This window comes from Geotrypetes seraphini, chromosome 3 (genome assembly GCF_902459505.1).
Source record: "Geotrypetes seraphini chromosome 3, aGeoSer1.1, whole genome shotgun sequence".
NCBI lineage: Eukaryota > Metazoa > Chordata > Amphibia > Gymnophiona > Dermophiidae > Geotrypetes > Geotrypetes seraphini.
The window spans coordinates 403875684-403903160 of NC_047086.1; the positions used below are offsets into that span (position 1 = coordinate 403875684).

The following is a 27477-nucleotide window of genomic DNA, read 5'->3' on the forward strand; positions in this document are numbered from 1 at the left end:
ACGGAAAACACTCAAAAAGTACAAGGGAGGGAAGAAAATTTATTTCTATGAAAAAATGAGTAAAATAAAGGAAAAATACCGAGCTGGGAAGGAAAAAAGGGGCAGAGAATGAGATGAACAGAATGTGACCTCCTATCTTTGCAAGAAAAGAAAAAAAAAAAAAGACAAGGCAGGGTCATGGACTCACCTCACTAGGACTGCTACATGCTATTTTCTTTTCTTTTTATTTAATGAAGGTCTTTATTGAAACATTCATCGTGAAATACGATGAATGATACAAATACCCTCAGATATTTTGAATTTTCTTTTTACGCGTACTTCATATTTCCTAACAGGTTTGCAAATTTTGTTTCCAATATGTTACTGGGCTACTCCTTTCCCTTGTTATGCAACAGAGAAGACGGTCAATTCTCGCATCTCTTCCGCAGAGAAGATAATCCTTTAAAACAGGGGTGTCCAACCTTTTGGCTTCCCTGGGCTGCATTGGCCGAAAAAAAATTTTCTGGGGCCGCACAAACGCTGCAGCAAGACAGAGGAGGGAGCTGGCAAGATGGTAAACACCCAGGGGCAGCAGAGGAAAATACTGCATCGCACTCGACCAGGGCCGCACAAAATACTTCATGGGGCCGCTGGTTGGACACCCCTGCTTTAGAACTTTCCTATTACAACATACCTGGGCCATGGGGCCCTCCTGCTTACCAGTAAATGTTTTGGGGGTCAGGGGCATAAGTCACTGTCCAGTTGGAGATATGGAGGGATTCGCTGCAAGATGAAGACTTGGGTTCCCCGCGGCACATGCAGCCCTGACACTTGCAAACATTGAAGTCTTTCAAAATGCTAGATGGAGAAAAGGCAGAAGACAAAGCGTTAAGGCACAGAAACCCCTTCCAGGTGTTTCAATATGTTTTTATTAATTTTATAAGAACAGTGAATAAAAAATACATATACTTTGTGGATATGCACATGTATATAAGTATTACAATGTGTTGTCATCTATCCTGAAAGGTTACAAGTGCAATGTATATCAAAATACATCTAAATCTCAAACAGAACAGATAGAAAATTGAGACGGAAAAAAGATGTCAGTCCTAATCATGTTATCTTAATCACATCATACCCTAGATGACAAAAGAAAGATCTGGTGTAATAATATGACATTAAAGAGAGTCACAGTAGTTAAATACAGCACCCCATATTTTAAGATATTTAGCTAGACAGCCATGTTTTTCAGGTGTTAACCTTTAGAGTCAGACTTAGAGATTCAGAAATGCGCACTCAGAATAGACAGAGGCCTCACAATTGGAACTCAATGAAGGAAATAAGAAAAATATGGCATCCTCTCTAATTATAAATATGAGAGCTGTTCAAAAAGTATCAGACCTTAATTTTTCTTGCATAAACAAATAAAGCTAGGGAGGCATGGTTTGGTGCAAGTATGTAGGCGACCTTAATGCACATGCTTGAATTTTTTCCCGCCTACAGAAGCTGTCAGTCACTGGCAGACCGCTGATGAGTGAGTGCCATCCGATTTTCATTTTTGACAAAATGACAGAAAAAGGTGAACGACGCTACTGCATTAAATTTTGTGTACAGCTTGGCAATTCCCAAGTGGAAACGATCCGCAAGATTCAAGCGGCCTTCAGGGAAGAAGCAATGGGCACCACACAGATCAAGGAGTGGTACAACCGCTTCAGAGATGGCCGCTCATCAGTGGAGAGTGAAGCACGCTCTGGTAGGTCCTCAACATCCAGAAATGAGATCATCATTGACCAAGTGAGGACCCTGGTGATGCAGGATCGTCGAATCACCAAGGAGTACTACCAAGAGGTTCTGTGAGATGCAAAAGGCCAGACCTGTGGGCAGCAGGCAATTGGCAGCTCCATCACGATAACACACCTACCCATTCTTCACATCTGATACAGAGTTTCCTGGCCAAACACAACACACCTGTGATTCCTCAGGCTCTCTACTCTCCCGACATGGCTCCATGTGACTTCTGGCTTTCCCCCAAGCTAAACATGCCCCTGAAGGGGACCAGATTTCAGTCAAGAGAAGACATCATGCAGAATGTGAGCAATCTCAAAAGAGGCGTTCCAGCGCTGATTCCGAGAGTGGCAGAACTATTGGAAGACGTGTATGGCAGCCCTAGGGGACTACGTTGAAGGAGATTAGTATAAGGTTGTTGTATCTGAATACGAGTATGTTTTATGAATAAAGGTCTGATGCTTTTTGAACAGCCCTCGTTTAGGGCCATATTCTATAACCTGTGTTGAAAGTTAGACGCCACTAGGCACCCATATGTGCCTACCAGCACCTGACTTAATCGCTTTAATTGGTGCCGGAACTGTGCCTATAGAAAGGCGGCCAGCGGCACCTCAGGTCAAAGTAGGCATGTTTAGGGTCGGAGATGATCTTAGTCATTATGCGCCGCTATGCGCGATTCTCTGAAAGACTTAGGTGCCAGAAATGTAGACATGTAAAACCCTGGCCTAAATTACCGGTTGCTAAGTTTTTTCTTAGGCACTGGGAGTCGCGATTCTGTTAACGGCGCCTACGTGTGCTTACAGAATCCAGGCCATAATATCCAACAGGAAATTCAACAACGAAAAAAAGGCAACAATTATATGTCCGAAAACTTTACTGTTTCATATAATTTTAAATAAATTATTAAATATTTATGTATTTGGATCATGTGATCTACTGCTCCTCAGGAGAAATACCAGAAACATACTGCTAAAATCACAAAACAAAGACAGACATAAGGAGAAGGGTGATCTTTGACTCCTCTCTCTCCTCTGCTCAGTTCCAACAAACCGCCAAATTCTGTCGCTTTCTCCTCTATAATATTACCAAAATCTGTCCTCTTCTCTCTAAACACACTACCAAAACCCTTGTCCACGCTCTCATCACCTCGCGCTTAGACTACTGCAACGTACTTCTCTCGGGCCTCCCGCGCACTTGTCTCTCACCTCTTCAATCCGTTAAAAATTCTGCTGCACGACCCATATTCCGTGAGAGCCGCTATTCTCACATGACCCCTCTCCTCAAGTCACTTCATTGGCTCCCCGTCCATTTCCAAATACAGTTTAAAGTCCTCTTGCTGACTTACAAGTGCATTCCCTCTGAAGCCCCCCCAATATCTCTCCTCACTTATCTCCCCCTATGCTCCCCCCGTGATCTCTGCTCATCGGGCAAGCCCCTCTTATCTGTACCCTTCTCTTCCACTACCAACTCCAGATCCGTCCCTTCTTTCTTGCAGCACCGTATGCCTGGATCAGGCTGCCTGAATCAATACGTCGTGCTCCATCCCTGGCAGTATTCAAATCCAAGTTAATACCCCACTTTTTTTGAAACTGCTTTCAACTCTTAACTCCCACTCACTGCTGTCAGATACCTAGACCCACTGTTATCATTTCCTCTACCAGAATCTCCCCAACCATTAGACTGTAAGCTCTTCTGAGCAGAGACTGTCTGTTGTATGTTAAAATGTACAGCACTGCGTACGCCTTTCAACGCTATAGAAATAAATAGTAGTAGTAATAACACAATTATTAACCAGAAACAACTGACAATCTGAGATACAAAGGATGAAACATAAAACAATCTGTTTATGAAAATCAAAACTTGGGTTCAAATTGATATAGCATGCGATATAGGTTGTATTCCCAAATAAAAAATAATTACATTAGAAAAGTTATTAAATTCACACTTAGAATAAAAATGGAGGGAAAAAGGGGAGGTGGCTCAATCATCACTAAAGCCTTCAGTTATCAACAATTATAGTTTAGGTTTAAGAACAATTTTTCATCGTCGTCATCCTAGATCTCCATTTAAAGAGACGTTCTTATCTTAATTCGCAGTAAAGATCTTCATGTGGAAATGTATAAAAGTCTGCTGTCCCAACTGAAAGGAAGCAGCATACATCCTAAAGCAAAAGTTGCATTTCTAAGTGGCAATTGGGAATACAACCTCCATGACATGCTATATCAATTTGAAAAAAGCAGTTCAAAAAGGATATTTTAATAAATTTAAGGATGTGTGGGGGCCATTAATAAATTATTATAATGAATAATTAGCATTTTTCCCCACTCACTATACATGTTTGTTGGGGGGGAGGGTGGGTTTTTTGGTTTTCACTGATAAATATAGAACGAATGATATAAGTTATTATACTATGTGGTATTTATTTAATATGTTTTTGGGGGGAGGGATCGGGTTAAATCCTCTTCTTGAGAGAAGATGTAGATTTTCAAGTGAAATTGTATATTAATTGTTGATTTTTCTGTACACTTGTAAAATTTAAAATGAATAAAGATTTATAAAAAAAAATTTTGAAACACTTTTTGGGATATTCTGATTGGGTTTATTTTTCATATTTTATTTCAAATTGTATAAAATGGGGAGAGTGTGGCGCAGTGGTTAAAGCTACAGCCTCACCATCCTGAGGTTGTGGGTTCAAACCCACACTGCTCCTTGTGACCCTGGGCAAGTCACTTAATCCCCCCCATTGCCCCAGGTCCATTAGATAGATTGTGAGTCCACTGGGACAGACAGAGAAAAATGGTTGAGTACCTGAATAAATTCATACAAACCATTCTGAGCTCCCCTGGGAGAATGGGATAGAAGATTGAATAAATAAAATAAAGTTTTCAGACATATAATTGCATTCCCATGGTACTAAGGGAGTCAATGATGCAGAAGCAATCCCTCTTCCATCCCCCCTTCCCATCATCATCAACTCAGCGAGACTGAAAGAACCCCTTGCCCACCTTCTCCCCACCCCCATCACCCCAAGCAGGACTCACATTGCAGTTATGGTCTCGTTCTGGAAGGTCACAAATGCTATTCCAAGAGGCTTCTCATTCACCTTCCCCTTTTCCTTATTGTACTCATCTTTCAGTCTTGCCTCCAGGTTGGTGTAATACTCAACAGCTTCAACCTGTAAAGGCAGTGGGGGAGGGGGGAGAAGAAAGGGAGGTTTTTTAAAAAAAAGATTAGTACATGCCATTTATGTAAAGCATTTAGTTATAGTACGTACTTGAAAAGTTCATAATGGAAGGTTAAGTGACTTGCACAGGATCACAAGTGGGATCCTGATCCATCTTCTAAGAAGGAGGATGCAGGGTCCACAGAGGGAGGAAATTCTAACACATATCTACACGACCACATCCTGGACTCCCCATTTCGGCCCACACCCCCCCTTCTATACAATAACACTTTCTTGTCACATTTGCATGTATTCCTGCCGGAATTTCTGCAGAAGCCAGAGAAACTAGGTAGGCAACAGAGACGAGAGATTTTTCTTAAACCAACTAGTTCTAAAGGTTTTCCACTTCTAATCCGAAGCCATTTGGATACCTACAAGCAGCATCACAAACAACTTCCTTTCCCCAATCCTAGTAGGTACCTACACACAGCAGCACCCCCCAACCCCATAACTACATACATAGCAGCACAGGTGCATAGAGTCCCTTGTCCCCAACGTGTATCAAGATACAAAACTTAGAAAAATGAAGGCTACTAAAGACACTATGGCTAACCAGTTTGTCCCCCATGCCATCTCCCTTAGAGATCCTATATACTTGTCCCAAGGTTTCTTGACTTGAGATAGAGGCTGCCTCAACCACCTCCACTGGCAGGCCTTGCCATAAATTCACCACTCTTTCTCAGAAGGACTTCCTTAGGCAGTGATTCTCAAAATCTCTCAGGTCCTGGTGTCCCTAGGCTACCCATTTCTTCGCAGGTCTTCCTCCCCTCAGACAATGTTGAGTCCTACCTTTGCTAGCAGGGATGCCCATGCCCCGCCAGCTGTAAGGTCCACTGGCCAAGGCCTGAGCAGTGAACAAATCGATGGCATGCTTCAGCCACTACCACTACTCCTTATAAAAGCCCAATCGTACAGTTTCTGAATTTTGCCAGGGCCTCAGCAACACCCATTTAAGGCTCAACAAAACTTTCACTGCCAAATCGTCATTGGTTCTTAGTGTATTTACTATCAATTTCAATTATGTTTCTTTATAAAAAAAAGAGAGGATTGTACTTAAGTCCATTTAATTTTTGGTCCAACACCAATCAGGGAAGTTTCATCCAACATGTTTTGCAAAATGATTTCTCAATGATACTTCCCCAAATCGCTGGTGACATCCAGCTCCCAAATGTTTCTGGACCAAGACCAGTCACCACCACTGACATTCCCACACATTCCCTCCTTTTCCCCTTCCATCCAGTCACTGCTCTCCTCCTTCCGCACTTCCATCAAACCACTGTCCCCTCCTCCTTACACCTAAGATTCTGTCCTGTTTTTCCCCTCTTCCATTCAGCCAAAGCCCCCTTTCTGTTCCTCCTCTTCCCATCCAGCCCCTGCCTCCTCTCTGCCCCCCTCTCTTTCCACACACACACACACACCCCTGCCGCCGTTGCTTCTCCAGACCAGCAGCAGTGGCAACGCAAGTTGCAGCCACCGCGGATCCATGCGACGGCCGGCTATGTCCCAGATTAGAAGTGATGTCCAAGGCGGACAGGACAGTCAGCTGCACAGTTTGGGTGGTGGGAGGAGGGGAAAATATGCCATGGCACACCTGTAAATTCACTGTAATGCCCTGGGGTGCTGCAGCAGACAGTTTGGGAACCGCTGTCCTTAGGTTACCTTCATCCATGCATTAACCTCTCCTTTTCTCATTTCATACCTGCTCACAACCTTTAATCACACAGCAGCACAGGTGTCCACAGGGCTTGGGATTTACCATCGAAGTGATGTTTTCTTTATCCCGCAGATTTGTGAAATACAATTTTCCACGTTCTGCTTTCTTCCTACAGTGAAGACAGAAATTGGGAGATTGAGATAAAAGAGAAGAGGATAATTAGGGTGGAGTTGTTGAATTTAGAACTTGGCCTGGACAAAGGCTGAATGAATTTATAGTGATTCTGGGTGGCACATATAGGAGATCCAAAACACACTTATACAAGAAGTAAAGCTTTGCTTTGAGTGGTGATGAAGAGCAACAGAAGAAAATAAAGGGTCTGCTGAGGGGACTTCTTTGAAGCCGCTTTCAATTCCAAACAAACCACCTGCCGAGCACCAATATCTGTCTTATCATTCATTCCCTCACCTGAGCACAGTGTTTCGATGCATGTTCTTGTCCAGTTTGTCCATCTTGACTAGACTGTAAGCACTTCTGAGCAGGGCCAGTCTCTTATGTGTTTTGATGTACAGTGCTATAGAAATGATTAGTAGTAGCACGTATATGCTTTAAGTAGAACATGGTTACTGTTGCACAGATTCTTTGAAAAGTGAAGTCTGATTACTGCAGTTGTCCAGATTGTGCTAAGTCCAGGTAAATGGAAAAGCTGATTCAGCCATGATGTTGCGCAGTGGTGTACCAAGGGTGGGGCAGTCTGCCCTGGGTGCAGATCAAAAGACGGTGCACCTCTCCCTTTCCCAAACTGCAGCCTGCGATCTTCGGGCCACCAGCAGAATCAGTAGGCTAAACACGGTACTTTCGGTGGCCTGGAAGCTTTCCTTCTGCAGCATCCTGAATGACAGGAAGTTGAAGCAGAGGGATAGCTTTTAGGGCCATCAAAGGCAGAAAGTTTAGCCCACCGACGCTGTTGAATGCATGAAGATTGCAAGCAGCAGGGGGGAAGAGGGAGAGAGAGACCCAGCCCACAGGGAGGAGGGAGGAGAGAAATGTCACACCTAATTGGGGGGAAGGATGGGTAAAGGAGAAAGCCACCAAATTGGGGGGAGAGAGGAAGAAATGCCAGACGTCAGGTGAGGAAGGAAAGGAGAGATATGCCAGAGCATGAAAGGGGGAGAGATAGAAGGGGAGGAGAGATGGAAGAGAAGAAGACAGATAACAGATTTGGGAGGAGGAAAGGAGAAGAGAGAGATGCCAACCATGGGGGGGGAGAGATGGAAGGGAAGGAGACAGAGATGTCAGACTATGGGGTGGGGTGGGGTTGGGAAGGAAGGAGATTCCAGAGCATTGGTGGGGAAGGAGGGGGGAGAAGGGAGGCAGACAGAAATACCAGACCATGGGATGGGATGGAGCGGGGAGGGAAGGAAGGAAGGAGAGGTGAAGACAGGAGAGGAGAGAGATGTCACAGCATGGGAGGAGAGGGTGGAAACAAAGGGAAGACATAAATGGAGAGGAGATGAAGCTGTAATGAATCATGTAAAAAGGAAACAGGAGGGCACAAACTGGATGGAAGGGGGAAGACAGACCTCCCAGGAAAGAGACTTGGGAGTTCTGATCAACAAGTCGATGAAGCCGTCCACACAATGTGTGGCGGCAGCAAAAAGGGCAAACAGAATGCTAGGAATGATAAAGAAGGGGATCATGAACAGATCAGAGAAGGTTATCATGCCACTGTACCAGGCCATGGTACGTCCTCACCTGGAGTACTGCGTCCAGCACTGGTCGCCGTACCTGAAGAAGGACACGGTACTACTCGAAAGGGTCCAGAGAAGAGCGACTGAGATGGTTAAGGGGCTGGAGGAGCTGCCGTACAGCGAAAGATTAGAGAAACTGGGCCTCTTCTCTCTCGAACAGAGAAGATTGAGAGGGGACATGATCGAAACATTCAAGGTACTGAAAGGGATAGACTTAGTAGATAAGGACAGGTTGATCACCCTCTCCAAGGTAGGGAGAACAAGAGGGCACTCTCTAAAAGTTGAAAGGGGATAGATTCCATACAAACGTAAGGAAGTTCTTCTTCACCCAGAGAGTGGTAGAAAGCTGGAACGCCCTTCCAGAGGCTGTAATAGGGGAAAACACCCTCCAAGGATTCAAGACAAAGTTAGACAAGTTTCTGTTGAACAAGAACGTGCGCTGGTAGGGCTAGTCTCAGTTAGGATGCTGGTCTTAGACCAGAGGGCCGCCGCGTGAGCGGACTGCTGGGCATGATGGACCACTGGTCTGACTCAGCAGTGGCAATTCTTATGTTCTTAGAAAGAGGGTAGATGCCTTATGGAAGGGGGAGAGGACAAACAATGGAGAGAAGGGGTAGAGAAAGAGGGCAGATGCTGGATGGATGGAAGAGAGTGAAGAGAAAATGAGATGGTTTAGGATAATGTAGTATTGTAGCTGTGTTGATAAACATTTATAAGTAGAAACAGAAATAAGGTAATCTTTTTATTGGACTAATTTTAATCCATTTTGACTAACTTTCAGAGGCAAAAACCCCATTCTTCAGGTCAGGATAGGAAACCTTAATAGCAGTGTATTTGTACTGACCTGAGGGAGATGGTTTTGGCCTCTGAAAGCTAATTGAAAAATGCATTAGTCCAATAAAATGGTATAATTTTCCATTATAATGGTACTTAGATTAGGAATTACAGTAATTGTTCTCAACCTACCCTCATCTTCCTTGTAGGTGGTTTGGAAAAGAGGGATTGGAGCAGAATGTTTTTGCTTCTCTGGAGTATGAAAAAGAGAGAGTTCCTCACTAATTAAGTCCTAGTGGAGATGCAAGATAGTTTGAGGGAAAGGCCTTTATAAATAGCTAAATTTTCAATGCCCATTTGAACTTTTTGAAAGAGGTTTCTAGATGAAGACCTAGGTTCCACAGAGAAAAGCAAGAGTAATGAGCAAGGCCAAAGCAAACACTAAGGTAAGAAGGGATTATGTTGTGAAGAGCAGAGAGCATGGTTAGAACATATGGGATGAGGAAACTGCTGGGTGACAATGAATAGTTTCAACTATATCTGGTAAGAAACAGGACACCAGTAATCTTTAAAAAAAAAGAAACCCACCCAGGGTGACACTACCCAATTTCTTGTTCTGAATTATTGCAACCCAGGAGCCCAAGCAGAATGGCATAACTGGGAGATATCACAGAATCACCTAGGATTCTCCAGGATGGAATCGGTACTTCCTCTCACCTCTCGGCATCCAGGGACATCAGCTTTGCCACATTATAACAGGGCCGGGCCTCCAGGACTGTGCAGTTTGGATATGCCTCTCTGCAAAACATATAATCAAACACAAACATGAGAGCGTGTGTGTGTGTGTACATATTTGTAACACATCCAGAACATGAAAAAAGGGTCCTCTTCTAATGTTACAGTATCGGGGTAAGAAGGGAGCCAAGATCAGAAGAAGACAACGGCAGTGAACAAGATGAAAGCAGAGCGCAGAAAGTTAGACACAAGGTACTCTTCCCCCAAAAGAGGAAGCAGCAGCCCATTTTAAGTTTATGACATGCTTGCCTATAAAAGAAAAGGCTCCTGGCAAAACAAACCAAACAGCCTAGTTATAGAATAAATAACAAATTAAAATCATAAACAAACACAAAGCAGGTAAAATATAGGTCTTATTGCAAAAATGCTTCCTGAAATAGCCTAAAAAAGAGGGAAAAAGTGAAGTTTCCAGTAAACGAGGGGGGTTACAACCAGTGTTCCCTCTAAGCGGGCGGGTGTTGTGAGCAAACTTTTTTCACCGTGAGCCAAAAATATCGGGCGCCAGCAAGTTATGAGCCAACTCGCCCGATTCTCCTCTCGCCGCCCTGCCATCTGCCGTACGCCTCTTCCGATCGTGCGCTGTGACGAGAAACGTGTGCGCTGCGATGTAATATTTTGTGCGCCAGCGCACGCCAGCGCAGCTTAGCGGGAACACTGGTTCAAATGGTTTTATTTATTTCCCCAAATTTATTTTTGTTATACGCATTGAAAATATTTGATATTGCGTTTAAATCAAAATCTCAATAAACTTGAAACGAGTGCCCGTGAGATTGTGGGAGGGTTAAATACTCAAAACTTAGAAGTTTTTGCTACGCCAGCTTTCTGGTATCTTTACATACAGTGGCGTACCTAGCATATGTAACATCCGGGGCCCATCATTTTTTGGCACCCCCCCCCCCATCTGTAAGAAAAACATGATTTTTAGTAACAAAACACACGTCACACATGAGTACCTAGGAAAAGGCAGCATCTTACATATTGCAGTGAGCAGTACATCAATACACCCATTGTAAAACTAAACAAGCCAGACCAGCACAGATCAATCCTACACCGTCAATCCTAACAGAAAACCATGTCTTTCGAACACACAGAACACAGAAAACACCTTCGCCTAGTAAGGAATATGTAATCACAAACTAACCCCTCCCTCTTTTACAAAACTGTAGTGTGGATTTTAGCTACGGAGGTAACAGCTCTGATGCTCATAAAATTCTGAGCATCAGAGCTGCTACCACCAAGGCTGGTGCTAAAAACGCTTCACAGTTTTGTAAAAGGGGGGATAAAATAAAAATACATAGACAAAGGTTAAATTGAACCAGCAAGAAGCTGGACTCTGCATACAATGCTTCACAGAAACAGTGACACATGTCTCCTAAAGCAATAAATAAATAGAAATTTTTTTCTACCTTTGTCTTCTGTGGTTTCTCCTTTCCTCATCTTCTTGTAACTCTCTTCCTTCCATTCACTGTCTGCCGTCTCTCTTCCCCTATATGGCATCTTCTCTCCTTCTATGCCCCTTCCAGAAACTGTATGCCTCCCCCTTCCATCTCTCCTTTCACCCCATTGGTCTGGCATCTCTCTCCTCGCCTTCCCTCTCCCACACCTCTCCTCATAGTCTGGTATCTCCCCTTCCCTGATTCTCTGGCATCTCTCTCCTTTCCTTTTCTTCCATCTTTCGTTCCCCCTCCATGCTCTCACATCTCCCCCTTCCTTTTCCCTTAGACTGGCATACCTTCCTCCTATGCTCCAAGCCCTGGCATCTCCTTTAATTCCCTCCCTCATCTTCCTTCTCCCTCCAGCTGGGTACCGCAACACTCTTCCCTGCAGCTCTGCACTTCCCCACAATTGCCATGCTTCGGTTCCTCTTCTTCCTTCCTTCCCCCCCCCCCCCCCCGCGGGACCCTGCGGCACCATCAACTCTTACTCCCTCTAATGTCGGCCCTGCAGCTCCAGACTTCCTCGCACCTTCTCCCCTCCCCCTTTGGATCGCTATTATTTTAAATGTTATAGCCGCGGAGCTGTATCCATCAGTGGAGATGTCTAACCTCGGCCTGCCCCGGAACTCTTACTGCAACAGCCGCCCGTCTAGGCAGGAACAGGAAGTCACTGTTGCAGTAAGAGTTCCGGGGCAGGCCGAGGTTAGACATCTCCACTGATGGATACAGCTCCGCGGCTATAACATTTAAAATAATAGCGATCCAAAGGGGGAGGGGAGAAGGTGCGAGGAAGTCTGGAGCTGCAGGGCCGACATTAGAGGGAGTAAGAGTTGATGGTGCCGCAGGGTCCCGCGGGGGGGGGGGGGGGGAGGAAGGAAGGAAGAAGAGGAACCGAAGCATGGCAATTGTGGGGAAGTGCAATCCCCCCAATGCGTCCCCTTACCTTACCTCCCCTTACCTTTGCGACGCGTGTGTGCGCTGTGAAGAGAAACTTTGCGCTGCGATGTAATATTTTGTGCGCGCGCGCAGGCCAGCGCACCTTAGCGGGAACACTGGTTACAACCCCCCAGCCCCCCCCCCAATGTTGGCGCGATCTCTATTTAGTAAAGTGGGGGGTTCCCCACCAACACCCCCCCGTCGGAGCCCCTTAAAATACTGGTTTTCTTCAGCGAGCTTCCACCTTGCGCTCAGTTGTCTGCGCTGGATTGTCGTCGCGTGCTTTTGTCTATGAACCGAGGACAACAGTCCAGAAACTGGAGACCTAGCCCTGAGCTCTCTGCCACCATCACAGTGTAGCCTGAAGAGTCATCAGTAACACGGCACATGGAAGGCCCCGACGAGAGAAGGCCATGAAGCAGCCTGTTTACAGTGAAGTTGGCCCGATGCTGCTCTGGAGGGGTTCAGATGGGAGAGGATGGAAGATCAGCAGGGGTTCAGCTGCGTGGTGGGGGAAAGCGCTGCTGCCAGCAACTAGGGCTTATTTTCAGGGGTAGGGTTTATATTAAGACCTACCCCAAAAATTATGCTAGGTCTTATTTTCGGGGAAACACGGTAAGTGTAAAATACGGTGCCCTCTTTTCTTTTTTTTAACTAACTAAGGGAAAAGTGTAAAAATAAAGGTTTTTTAAAGAAGAAATCTTTTGTGAAGAGAGGGGAGAGCTGTGACCTGTCAGGAGAGCACTGGCACTCCGGCTCAGTCAGTGGACTTCACAAGGGTGCCTGCATATCCGCTGCTTGACTCTGGAGACCTGAACGCAATACTCAAGGTGAGGTCGCATAATTGAGCGATACAGAGGCGTTATAACATTCTTGGTCTTCTTAACCATCCCTTTTCTAATAATTCCTAGCATCCCGTTTGCCTTCTTGGTCGCAACTGCACATTGGGCAGAAGGCTTCAGCGTAGTCTACGATGACATCCGGATCCTTTTCTTGAGCGTCGACCCCCAAGGTGGTCCCTTAGCATTTGATAACTATGATTTAGAGTATTCTTCTTAATGTGCGTCACTTTTGCATTTGTCCATATTGAATTTCATCTGCTATTTGGTCGCCCAGTCTTCCAATTTCTTAAGGTCTTCCTGCAGTTTTTCACAGTCTGCATGCGTTTTAACAACTTTGAACAGTTCAGTGTCATCTGCAAATTTAATCACCTCACTCATAGTTCCAATTTCTAGATCATTTATAAATAAGTTAAATAGTATCGGTCCCAGTAGAGATCCCTGTGGCACTCCACTGTTTACCCTCCTCCATTGAAAAAAATGACCATTTAACCCTACCCTCTGTTTTCTGTCTGATAACCAGTTCTTAATCCACAACTGAACTTTGCCTCCTATTCCATGGCTCTTTAATTTTCTCAGGAGCCTCTGTTGAGGAACGTGCCAGATGGCAGAGGTGGAGTTGGGACAGAGTTTTCTGTAAGAAACTTGCTGGTTCAAATACAAGATCACTAGCCACGCTACCTTGTCTTATTAGGATTATTTAAACCATTTACATTTCAGGATCCCATTCACACTTTTTTTTTTAATACTTTAAACAGTGTAGGGCAGTGTCTCTCAAACTATGTACCTCATAGAGATTCCAAGTGTGTCAAGAGAGATTCCAGAATTACTTTATTTTTAAAAATTCCCTTCATAAGTATACACTAGAATAGATGACATGCGTGTCGCGTACTCAAGAGTCTCTCAATGTTATGAGTGTCTGTGTGCATATTAAATAAAAACAAACCACTCGGGTTCCCTGGGCTAATACCAGACTCTCTTTTGGCCTGAATGTATCTGCACCTGGTTTGCATTATGATCTTCATTTGGTTAATTAGGAAACAGAGAGCAGGATCTTTACATGTATCCATTTAATTGTAGGGGCTCTCAGTAAGAGATAACCTTCTAAAGCAGTGTTCTTCAACCACCGGTCCATGGACCAGTGCCGGTCCACAGAAATTTCCTGCCAGTCCACAGGGCCGGCATGTGCATCAGGCCCAAAACAGTGTTCTCCAATCGCCGGTTCGCGGTGTGATTGATGCGGCGTTATCTTCTGGCCAGCTCCCTCTTCCTCACTGACTCAATACACAAAGCCACGGGCAGTGGCTTCTACGCATGTCCTGCGCCTGAACTGGAAGCCTTCTCTCTGATGTCGCAACATCAGAGGGAAGGCTTCCAGATGGCCCACGACTTAGTTCAGTATTCTTCAACCACTGGTCTGTAGACCGATGCCGGTCCACAAAATAATTCTTTTATTTCTGCCAGTCCATAGGTGTAAAAAGGTTGAAGAACACTGTTCTAAAGCATAAGACCTGTACATTAGATCCAAAATAAAGGCCAACTCCAGTTCAACTCAGTAGCAATCAAGTAGCACTGTGATACAAGACATAACAGGAAAGAGGAAAACATGAAAAAATCCTAGACAAAAATCTCAACAGCCCCGCAGGAGCATGCTTCAGCAGGAATAAGGGTGTCCAGCGGAATGGCAGAAGGAAAGCAGATGAATGTGAAGAACACTGGGACAGGATGGAAACACAGGGAAGGGGAAAAAAAAAAAAAAAAAAAGACTCCTAAAACTTTTATATCTGTTTCCTCCCTTGGAGACATTGCAACATCTCACAGAAGTACACAGCCATGCTGAAAAAAACAAATGAACCCAGGAGTATCAACTATTCCCAGAGAGTGTAATTAGACTCCAATGAGATAAGAACATTTGCACTCACTCAAAATGCTTCTTGATCTTCTCTGCTTCTGCATATTTAGAAATTCCATTTATAAATAAAGTGCGTTTTACCTGTAAGAGACAGAAATCAAAAAGAATACATTCATTGACTGGGTCTCAGAGAGCAGAAATAACTTTTCACGTATATGGTGAGTACAAGAGAGTTGCTAAGGAAAGACCTGTGGGTGGGGTAGTTTGCAAACCTGTCCTTTTGTTTTGACATTCATTTTCATTGAGAATGTGTAATTAAGATCTACCAAAATGGGACAGACCAGAGGTCCATCAAGCCCAGTATTCTGTTTCGAACAGTGGCCAATCCAGGTACCAAGTACCTAACTAGATCAGAAGGAGAAAAATAGATTTTATGCTGCTTATCCTAGGAATAAACAGTGGATTTCCCCAAGCAATATCAATAATGGCCTATGGACTTTTCTTTCAGGAAATTATCCAAACCTTTTTTTAAACCCTGCTAAGCTAACTGATTTCACATTCTCCAGCAATGAATTCTAGAGTTTAATGTACAGTGACAGTTTATGATTTGCCGTAGATTCAGTACAAATTTTATGATACAAGTTTTTATCCTAACGACACACACCAGGGATCTAATACCAATATACAGTTTAAATTTGCCACAGTTATAATGCAAGATTTTTTGATGCACGTTTTTATCTTAACGTGATATATACCAGGGTCTAGTATCAATGCACTACTTAGTAGATTTATTGCATGCCCTCTTAGTTCTAGTATTTTTTGGAGAGTGAACAAGCGATTCGCATCTACCCTTTCCACCACTCAATATTTTATTGGACTCTATCATATCACCCCTGAGTCATCTTTCTCCAAGCTGAAGAGCTCCAGCCGCTTTAGCCTTTCCTCATAGGGAAGACATCCCATCCCTTTATCATTTTCGTTCCCGTTCTCTGTAATCTTTTCTAATTCCGCTATATCTGTTTTGAGATACGGCAAACAGAATTGCATTAAGAAAGATTAGGTTCTTAACGCGGTAATCTTCTCTCTTGTGGTCCTAAACTCTAGGGTCTTATATCTGAATTAGAAAATTGCTTGCATAAAATTGTCAATCATGGTTTCCAACTCCACCTCCTTCCCAGGGCGCTGATCCTGGCCCCTCAGTTTGTTCAAAAGCAATCAAGCAGCACTGTAATACAAGATATTACAGGAAAGAGGGAAACAGGAAAAAATCCTCGACACTACAATTCTGCCCTGCTCTGTAACAAACATTAGAAATAACATTATAACATCCAAACGTGTGCAACCAGCACTCATTATGTATAGAGCCTATAGCTACTCACATGACCTGCTATCAAGCAGAGACTTGACTAAATTAAGATTGTAAACTCTACTGAGCAGGGACCATCTATTATATGTTAAATGCACATGCTGCCTATGCCTTTCAGTGCTTTGGAAATGATAAATAGTAGAGCCTTAAATCAGACTGTATGATCATGAGGTTTCTACCTATGCATCATCATTTTTTAAAATCCTCTTAGCTCTTCTGAGAGACCAAGAATTCTTCAAATTCCGACTGATCCTAGATCAGAAGGCAGACAAAGCCCATACACAGGGCGGGGCTTCAGGACCACTAGACACATCTACACGAAGATTACCGAGGTAAGAACCTCATCTTTCTTTCTACTGCAATGTGTCTAGTGGTCCTGAATGCTAGGGACATGCCAGAGTCTAGGGTGGGGCTGCTGAGCCTGCCTTCAAAGCTGAGGACCCGAAAGTGGCATCTTTCCTGGCTGCTATATCCACCTTACAGAACCTGGTAAAATCTCCTCAGGCGAGACAGACATAGTCTCCGCTCAAGAGGCAGCAATCCCTCTAGTGGAGTGTGCTCTCAACACGATCGGTGGCTGTTTACTACAGCTCACATACACGGAGGAAATGGTCCTGTTAATCCATTTGGAAATTGAGGCTCTAGTCACCGGCTTTCTTTCTTGGCATGACTGGTCAGAACAAAAATGTGATCCGAAAGGCGAAACTCTTTGGTAACTGAGGTACCAAAGAAACACTAGCTTGTTATCCAGCAAATGCAATGCTTTATACTTTTACTTAGATCCCCCCCAGGGTAAAAAACAGGCAAACGGACTTCATGATTGATGTGGAAGGACAAGACAACTTTCAGTAAAAAAGACGGAACCGTGCATAAGGAGAGTTCGTAATTGCCATGAGGAATACTTTCTTGATTGTAAGATCCAAAAGGGCTCATATGGAGCAGTACCGAGACCTTGTAACATTATGTTAAGGTTCAGAAAGCAAAAGGGGAAAACACTGGAGGGCGCAACTACAGAGCTCCTTTAATGAACCAGGTGACATCTTGGTGAGATGCCAAGGGCGCTCTTGTCCCCCCACCCACGAACTTGGAAACAGGAAAGGCTTGCTATCTGTGCTTACAGAGATCCTACTGACAGCCCTTCTGAAGTCCCTCTGGCAAAAAGTCCAGGTCTGCTAAAATTGGAACTCGCCAGAGCTCTACATCCTTCACTGAACACCAGTGTTGAAAGGACTTCCAGGCCTTAGCATGGGCTGCCACCATTGACAGCTTCTTAGCTCTGAGCAATGTGGTAACATCTGATTGACCCTCGCTTGTCAGAACCCAAAGCATTACAGATTCTCGATAGGAACCGGTCCCTGAGTGAGTAGATGTGCTTAGACCGGAAATCGGAGGCCTTCGTCCCTCTGGAGACCAACTAGATCTGCATACCATAGTCTAGAACAGGGATCTCAAAGTCCCTCCTTGAGGGCCGCAATCCAGTCGGGTTTTCAGGATTTCCCCAATGAATATGCATTGAAAGCAATGCTTGCACATAGATCTCATGCATATTCATTGGGGAAATCCTAAAAACCCGACTGGATTGCGGCCCTCAAGGAGGGACTTTGAGACCCCTGGTCTAGAACTACCAATCCGGGATGGACCGCAATCCTGCGAATGACTTGACTGAGCATGGGCCATGGGGGAAACATGTACAAGAACTTGTTCTCCAGCCACAGTTGGACTAATGCGTCTGTCTACCTCCTGCTCACTGTCTGATCCAGAGCATCCATCGGGCAGAAAGAGCATATTTATTTATTCACTCAATTTTTTATAGGGGAACTCAGAACGGTTTACATTAATTTATTCAGGTACTCAAGCGTTTTTTCCTGTCTGTCCCAGGGGACTCACAATCTATCTAATGGACCTGGGGCAATGGGGGGATTAAGTGACTTGCCCAGGGTCACAAGGAGCAGCCTGGGTTTGAACCCACAACCTCAGAGCGCTGAGGCTCTAGCTTTAACCACTGCGCCCACTCTCAGGAAGGGACAAGCTCCTTAACTGCCCCTCCATTCCCAGACAGAAGCATAATAAGGTGCGTTCTCTAATAATCAAAGCAGTTTAACACATTATATACCAGCACTTATTTTGTACCTGGGACAATGGAGTAGTTAAGTGATTTGCCCAGAATCACAAGGAGTTGCCTCCTCCAATTTTACATGAGGCTGGAAGGAGAGGCACAATCTCCAGATCCCTCTCCCTGTATTGAAAGGGCTGCTGTCTAAGCCCTTTTGCTTAGAAAGAAAATCAAAAGCATTTGAAGTCCCTTTTCTACAAGTGCTGCTCCTTGTGACCCTGAGCAAGTCACTTAACCTTCCACTGCTCCAAGTACCATAGTTAGATTGTGAGTTCACTGGGACAGAGTACCTGCTACAGTTCAATATATTATGAACTGCTTTGATATCTGTGGAGGAAAGGCGCTATATCAAATAAAAGGTAACCATAGCCATATTGCATCATGAGCTGTAAGTCAGGGGACAAGGCTAAAGGGGAGGGTGCCGTGCACCCATACACCCACACTCTTGCTGGGCTGGGTGCATGTAAATAGCCAGGGGCTTTAAAGCCCCACAAGTTTATTGAAGAGCCCTCTCTACCCCCAAAGACGCAAATGGGAGCAGCTTTAAATTGAACAGATTCAAAACTATTTTCAGGGAAAAGGTTTTCAAGCTTCTCCCTCTGGGCATCCGATAAACAGAGGTAGCAATCTGTCCCCGGTAGCCCTATGCCATGCTGGTTGCTCTCCTTCCCCCCCAACCCCATGTGCCGTCTAGCCGAGTGTGCGCACTTCTTTCAGATGACGTCTTTCCTTAAAAAAAAAAAAAATACCCAAATAAACCCTAAAATAAGAGAGACAGTATTTGCTCTTCACTGTTCCAAGCCATTTAGAAGAAGTTGGCCTGTGTTGTCTTTGTCTCAAGGGTCATTTATGGATGGGGACAATTTAATTAGAACTTTTGGGCTGCTACAGATTAAACCCTCTGCATTCTGGCCTCTGACCTGTGGCAATAAGAGTCGTTAAAGCACTTTTACTGGCACAGAGCGCTCTCCTCCCAATGCAATAAAGGGTTCTCCTTGGCTGCTACCAAGAACCCTATGCAAATGCACTAGAAGCTCATTAGTATTTAAATGAGCTCTCCTAGTGATGCAGAAAAGGGAACCTCCCATCAAAGCAGTGCAGAAATGTGGCTGCTGTGCACATTATGTGAGAACACAACACATGCATAGCAGCTGCACCTATTAAAATAAAAAATAAAGATCATGCCCCCCCTCCCCCACGGAGGCCTGCAAATAGCTAGTCTCCCACCAATTCTCCCACAGCCCTGCCTCCTAATGAGCCCTACCCAAAATAATCCTGGTCTTAAGGGCTGCCCCTCCGGAACCCCCCATACATTTAGTTGTGAAGATCGGCAGGAGAGATGCACACTTAGGGTTATCAGATCTCTTGATTTCCCCGGACAGCTTTTCAAAATCCGGCACTTTGTCCGTGTTTTGAAAAGCTTCCAGACAAAATTGTGGTAGGAAGGGGCATCTGTGGACGCAATGCGGTGACATCACATGTACGCAACATCAATGCATCACGTCCACGCGGATGCTGTTTGGGGGCGGAACAGGGTGTGACAGAGGCGGTCCTGGGGGCGTGGCCAAAGGTCCAGATTTTCCCTAATGAAAATCTGGTAACTCTATGCACACTCCCTCCTGCCTCAAAATGGCGGGCCTTCCCCTTCCTGCTGCATCTTGGAATGCAGTGACCCCTGGGCAAGTCACTTAATCCTCCAGTGCCCACCACCCTGAATGTCATCTTTGAAATGCCAAAGCCACAAAAAAGCGGTATATAAGTCCCCATTCCATTGGCTTAAGCACCTAAGGCCCCTCCAAGTGTATCCCAGGCTGGGAGGGGCCTTAGGTGCTTGAGCCAATCAGGACCATAGGCCCTCCCAGCCTGTGATGCACTGGGAGGTGTCTTAGGAAGCCCCAAACAGTTGAGCGTCAGGGGAACCCCCCGAACACATCAATCAGCTGTTTCATAGAGTCCTGCCGGCTTAGCAGATCGGGAATTCCAATGCCACTATCGGTTCAGCCGGCAGGGAGAACAGCAGTGGAGTGACAGAAGAATAAGAGAGTTTTATTTTGACAGGAGACATGGGGAAGCTGTGCCTAATGACTGCTCTTCCGAATAACATGCTTATAATTTGCATGCTATTTGTACTCGGCAAAACCGCTCCCACCACAATATATTTTTTTTTTTTACCATGGTGTCGGAGCTATGTGCATCCTACCCTCAGTCCTCATCGCTGAGCTAGCTTGCTGCTGGTCTCTCCTTTCTGTGAAGGTGTTATGGAACCAGCAACCCTTGTGAATACAGATTTGAGTGACGCTGCAAACCCCAGCATCAATAGTGCAGATGCTTTTGCAGCTGGGGACTCCCTGATGAGTGATCTGAATACAGATCCTCTTCATGTGTGATGATGCCACACGTGTTGACAAAGCATCTTAAGAATGTCAGTACAGCAGGGAGATCCTCTTAGAGCCAGAGCACCACTCAGGAACAAACAAAGGTTCCTGCTTCTCTTAAAGCTAAGTCAGCCCCCCCCCCCCCCCCAAATGTCCAGGGGTGGGCGACTTGATATACTGCCTTTCTTATTTTGTACCTGGGGAAAGAGAGGGTTAAGTGACTTGCCCAGAGTCACAGGGAGCTGCATTGGGAATCGAATCCCTCCAGATTCTCAGGCTGCTAAAGTAACCACTAGGCTACTCCTTTAAGCAAAGCTCAGATTTTCATCTGGTACAGCAGGAATTCTGTCCGAGCACTAAGCACACAACGTTTCACCAGCAATTCACAATCCTCGAGAAATGATTACAGGGCTGCTGGATGGGGAACCGAGTGGTTTGGCTATCTGGGGTTTGTACTTGAGTGAGGCCCTCCATACAGTGGTCCTATGCTGAGAACGACCAGACAGCTCATACTCCTGGCACTTGGATTTGTGTCCTGCGGCCTCTATTACCAAATCATCTTCTTTGTATCTCATCTTTGAAGTGTGCCGTCGCATACTGTATACTGTGAGCAGCAAGTAGAGGAAGGCGAAGGTAGTGTGCAACCACAGAAGGTTATTCCTGTCCAAGCAAAGAAGAAAAAGGCACGTCACACAAAAGATAAAAAAAACCCCCACACACAGCAGTTACTGTATATACTCAAATATAAACCAAGGTATCCTTTTTTTCCCCTCGAAAAAGAGGGAAAAAAGGTTGACTTGAATATAAACCAGAGGTTAGAAATTTGGGTTATCTATAAATACTGCTCACTTTCCCTAAGTCACTAAACATAATACAAATATCTGTGATGCATATAAAACAACAAGGCTCCTACATAGGAAAACGCAACTACAAACTTAAATAAATGTAGACAAAAATCAAACTTAAACCTCAAGAAGCCATATGCAGTTCAACAGCAGAGAACGAGAAACAGCACTCTACACTTTGGAAAATACAAAGAAAGCAGTGTAAATGTACAGTACAACTGCATTTTCTGTTCATGAAATTAAAAATAATTTTTTTTTCTACCTTTGTCATCTGGCTATTTCTAGTCAAGTTTATGTCAATTTCCAGTTTCTGCTTTCTTCTGCCTTTTCTTAATTTTCTTTCAGGGTCTTCAGTCTATCTGCTTTTTCTCTCCTTCACTTTCTCTCCTACATCCATCTCAGACTTTAACCTTTTCCTTTCAGTTTTCCTCCATTTCTCTCTGCTTCTGTTTACAGCTTTCCATCTCCCTCATCCTATTATTCTGCAGGTTTGTTAGTTTTTTTGCTAACTCTTCCTCTTCCAGCATCTTCTCTCTCTTTGCCCCTTTATTTTAACCAGTATCTACGGCTGCCCCCCCCCCCCCCCCCGGCATGCTATGTTCTGATATCAGGTTAGAACTTGTTCAGAAAAAAGTGTGTTCTCATTTGTTCACTTTGCAAGGAGCACTTACCCAGAATTCAAGTTAGCAATGGTTGTTCTCCCAAAGCTTAAAGGATTATTTTCTAGAGAGAAACAGATGCAAGTCAATGGTTGCCTAGAAAATGCCGTAGAAACAGGAGGATCATAGAGTCTTGCTTAAATCAATCTTCACCTAGTGTCATCACTGAGAAAAATGTTGATTTTTTTTCTTTCCTGGGGTTGGTTAAAAGGCAGCAGTGCTAGGTAAGATTCTTGGCCACATTAAGCAAATTAACACTTGTTACTGCTTCCTTGTTGAAACACCCATTCAATGATTCTTTTTTTATCCTTCCACTTTTCTGTATCATCCGATTTTCTTGATTATTCAACCACTTGTCAATCCCATTTACATTGGTTAATCGAGACCCTACTGTACCTTCATTCTGGAAATACCATCTACTCTCAATGCCTAACTGGAGCCATTTCTGGCAGGTCATCTAGAAGAAAGTCTGAAACCTGTCTAGAAGGAACAGCCTGGTGCCAGATTCTTGATTTGGATCTTCTGCTCTCCGAGTCCTCCAGGGCTGGGGATGCTACAGAGTGTTCATAATTGCTAGGACAGGAATATCTCAGCTTATATTTGACTATATTCAGTACTTTTCTAAAACAGTACCTATTTATTTATTCATTCAATTTTCAGCTCAGAATGGTTTACATTAGTTTATTCAGGTTACTCTGTACAGGTCATTGGTGAGGCCCCACTTGGAGTATTGTGTTCAGTTTTGGAGACCATATCTGGCGAAGGACATAAGATGACTTGAGGCGGTTCAGAGGAGGGCGACGAAAATGATAGGAGGCTTGCGCCAGAAGACGTATGAGGAGAGACTGGAAGCCCTGAATATGTATACCCTAGAGGAAAGGAGGGACAGGGGACATATGATTCAGATGTTCAAATACTTGAAGGGTATTAACGTAGAACAAAATCTTTACCAGAGAAAGGAAAATGGTAAAACCAGAGGACATAATTTGAGGTTGAGGGGTGGTAGATTCAGGGGCAATGTTAGGAAATTCTACTTTACGGAGAGGGTGGTGGATGCCTGGAATGCGCTCCCGAGAGAGGTGGTGGAGAGTAAAACTGTGACTGAGTTCAAAGAAGTGTGGGATGAACACAAAGGATCTAGAATCAGAAAATAATATTAAATATTGAACTAAGCCAGTACTGGGCAGACTTGCACGGTTTGTGTCTGTGTATGGCCGTTTGGTGGAGGATGGACTGGGGAGGGCTTCAGTGGCTGGGAGGGTGTAGGTTTAACAGAGATTTCAAAGGTTGGAACCTAAGCACAGTACCAGGTAGAGCTTTGGATTCTTGCCCAGAAATAGCTAAGAAAAAAAATTTAAAAATTTAAATTGAATCAGGTTGGGCAGACTGGATGGACCATTCGGGTCTTTATCTGCTGTCATCTACTATGTTACTCAAGCATTTTCCCCTGTCTGTCCTGGTGGGCTCACAATCTACCTAATGTACCTGGGGCAATGGAGGGATTAAGTGATTTGCCCAGGGTCACAAGGAGCAGTGTGGATTTGAACCCACAACCCAGGGTGCTGAGGCTGTAGCTTTAACCACTGCGCCACACAAATCCTCACCTGCTCCAAAGAAAGTGTAAATGCTTGTGTGTCCTCTAAAAATATTGTGTGTGTGTGTATATTGCAACAGTGACCTCAGAATATGTGCACATATTCTACTCCATATTTTGATAAAAGTTCTTTGTGACATATAATACAGGCTTGACATGTGGAAAAGCTTCATAAAATGAGCCCAAGTGTTACCACCGCTAGTGTTACCTTGGCTAGCCCAAATGGTTCTCAAGGCCAACAACTACCTCGACTTTAGAAAATTACTCAAAACTCACCTATTCCGAGACCAGGACCCTTAATGCCCCTTCTTCAATTCTCCTCCTCTCCCTTAATGAACTACCGCCCTCCCCTGTCTCCCTCCTCTCCCCCCTACTTTCTCTTTGCTGTTCGCAACTCTATGATCGACTTGGTATGTAACCACTCTGTCTAACTAATGTGAACCGCCTAGAACTCTTCTGGGTATGGCGGTATACAAAAATAAAGTTGTTATTATTTTTATTATTAAAAAGTGTTACCTACTACATACCTAGAAGGTCCCCTGAGAAGTTGACAGGCAGCACAATTCCCACGGAAAGAACGCCAACTGCCACCAGCAGCCCAATGATGTGCCGCTGGAAGGACAGGTAATGTACTGCGTCTGCGCCACACTTCTCCCGGATCTCATCATCTCTGCCAAGGAGAAAGCAGCAGCACTTTAACAGCTGTTCAAGCAACCTGCAGAGCACAGGGGAGAACTCTTCCATCTTTCACCCACATGGAGCCCTCAACTAACACAAGATGCAGCCTGAGAATCTATTCTCCACTGCTTCCAAGAAGTCCTCAACCAAGGCTCACCAAGCCTTTCAGTACTTACCTTAATAATCTTTTTTCTAGTAAATAGGTATATTATTCCAGAACAGTTGTCTAGTCCAGTGTTTTTCAACCTTTTTTGGGCAAAGGCACACTTGTTTCATGAAAAAAATCACGAGGCACACCACCATTAGAAAATGTTAAAAAATTTAACTCTGTGCCTATATTGACTATCTATAAAGTAATTCTCTTGAATAGGAATCAAATAAACACAAAGAAAGCATTTTATAATTACTTTATTATGAAATATTAAGTAAACAGAATAGTGAAAAATTATAAAATACTTTATTCAGGGCGAAACCTGGGCCTGTTTGGCTGAACACAAAGCTGATATTCTGGCTGGAATCGAAGAAAGACACACACGTAGCTCTTCGTCAACAGCCGTTCCCTTCACCGCCCCGTCACCGTCACCGCCATCCCTTTCACCGCCCCGTCACCCGCCACTGCCATCCCATTCACCGCCCCGTCACCGTCCCCGCTGCATCCATATAAGCCTTAGTACTGTAATATTTAGCTTATTCCTTTCTTATAAATCAAAGTTCCTGCTGCTGAACTAGAGAAAGAGATGTTCAGCTGGCAGGGCTTTGTTTATAAATTTTTATCAACACAACTAATATACTATTTTATCCTAAAGCAAAAAATAAATAAATAAATATAATTTTTTTTTCTACCTTTGTTGTCTGGTTTCTGCTTTCCACATCTTCTCATTCAATTCCTTCCATCCACTGTGTGTCTTCTCTCTACGTCTTCCATTTGCTGTTACTGTGCCTCTCCCTTCACCCCCTCCCCCCCAATTGGTCTAGCACTCATCTTCTTCCCTCCGCTCCCCCATAGTCTGGCATCTGTCTTCTTCCCACTCTGTCTTCCACATTTCCCTTCGGGGTCTGTTCCTCTCCACCCTCCTTCAATGTCTGTCCTATTCCTTTCCACCACCACCCTTCCCTCCCTCCTTTACCATCTGTTCCTTTCTACTACCCATCAGCTCCTCTCACGTGGCTTATCTATCTACCTTCCTCCCTCTTATTTTCATGGCACGTTACAATGTAATTTGTGCAAGCCACTGGAGCCTGCGAGCTCGGTCCCTGTCCCATCCCCACAAACCATCTCGCTTCTGTGCTCCTATTTTCTCCATTTCTAATATCTCCCCTATGTATCTGTCATTGCCCCCCCCCCCTGTGTCCATATACCATCCCCATGGCATGTCCCCTTTATGTCTCTGTTCCTATGCCCCATGCACATAATTTCCCCTCTTTCTGTTACCTTCCTGTGTCCAGATTTCCCCTATCTTCCTCTTCCATACCAGTGTGTCTCTTCTTTTCAACCCCATCTAGCTTTTTTCCCTCTTTCTTCCCCCCCCCCCTGCTTCTAGCATCTGGCTCACCTGCCTGTCCTTCCCTTTCTTTCCTGCTGTGGGTTTTTCTTTCTGTCTTCATCCCCTTGGCCCAGAATCCTTTTCCCTTTCACTCCCTCCTTCCAATTTGAGCCGGGAACACGAGCGATCGCACGGTCCCCGCAGCCACCACTCGCCTACCCAATCGATCCTACTGTTTAGCCAGCTCTCTCCCTTCGCCTCACCTTAGTTTGTAGGTTTTGTTTTTCGGCGACATGCACGCTTTCCCAAAGAGCCGCGCACGCGCGGCTGCTCAGTGTTCAATCTTCTGCTCTGCTGCAACTTCCTGTTTCCAGTTGCGTCAGAGCAGAAGATCGAAACTGAACAGCAGCGGGGACCGGGGGAGTCTCATGGGAGCGCGTGCGGGACCCGGCCTGAGGCCTAATCAGTGTCTGCACCGTACGGCACACCAGGCAACATCTCGCGGCACACTAGTGTGCCGCGGAACAGCGGTTGAAAAACACTGGTCTAGTCAATCGCTTCCCACAAGATTCTGTGTAGAGAGCCTCGTTAGCATTTTTTTTTTTTTGGCTTTGCCTCCCATTACTCTGGGCTGTCCTGTAATTCCTCAGTTTGTATCAAAGCAGATGGTCAGCCCTAGAGAGGAACATAAGGAGGGGTACAGGAATACTCCCCGAGAAATAAGTCTTTTGCTCATATCACATATACATAATACTTAAAACATGAACCATTGAAACATAACAAGGTGGTACGAACTAGCCACTTACCTGAGTGCAACCTACACTAATAGTCTTAGGGTGTCCTCCATCCTTCTCCTTACTGGATAAAAGAAAGAAACAAGATATCCAAACTTCCCAGCATGTTTGAGGTAGTACGCAGGCTAATTAAATCTGACAGGGTGAGCTTCAGGAATGAGATGCCTATTTACCAGAAAGAAGATCATCAAGATGTGCCTAATCTTCCCCCTTCTAGTGCAATAGGCACATCATTCCTGAACGCTTGGGATGTATCAAAGCAGTCCCCAGAATCTATGGTGAGACAGATGAGTCTGCTGAAAGTATGGACGATCCAAAGGTGGAGTCCAATTTGGCTACCACATCCACCCTGTAAAATTTTGTGAAAGTATGGAGGGAGGATCATTCTGCAAATCTCTTCAGGGGAAACTGCTGTAGCCTCCCCCCAGGAGAATGCTATTCCCCACTAGTGGAATGCATCTTTAAGGATATGGAAGGTTGCTTTCTGTTCCCAATATAGGCTGAAGAAATGGCCTTATGAATCCACCTTAAAATGGTCGCTTTAG

At 44.7% G+C, this 27477-nt stretch overlaps 1 protein-coding gene across 3 annotated transcripts in view; it reads right to left on the bottom strand.

Annotated features, from left to right (window-relative positions):
* TMEM63B (transmembrane protein 63B) overlaps positions 1–27477 on the bottom strand; it is a 162364-nt gene that overhangs the window by 47929 nt on the left and 86958 nt on the right. For all 3 annotated transcript variants that reach the window (XM_033937151.1, XM_033937152.1, XM_033937153.1), the window contains exons 7-14: positions 24504–24646; positions 22395–22446; positions 21430–21538; positions 15095–15165; positions 9884–9964; positions 6687–6810; positions 4806–4939; positions 700–837 (exon numbers count right to left, since the gene is read on the bottom strand). In XM_033937151.1, coding sequence (XP_033793042.1) covers positions 700–837; positions 4806–4939; positions 6687–6810; positions 9884–9964; positions 15095–15165; positions 21430–21538; positions 22395–22446; positions 24504–24646 — 852 coding nt within the window. The remainder of the gene's footprint in view (positions 1–699; positions 838–4805; positions 4940–6686; positions 6811–9883; positions 9965–15094; positions 15166–21429; positions 21539–22394; positions 22447–24503; positions 24647–27477) is intronic.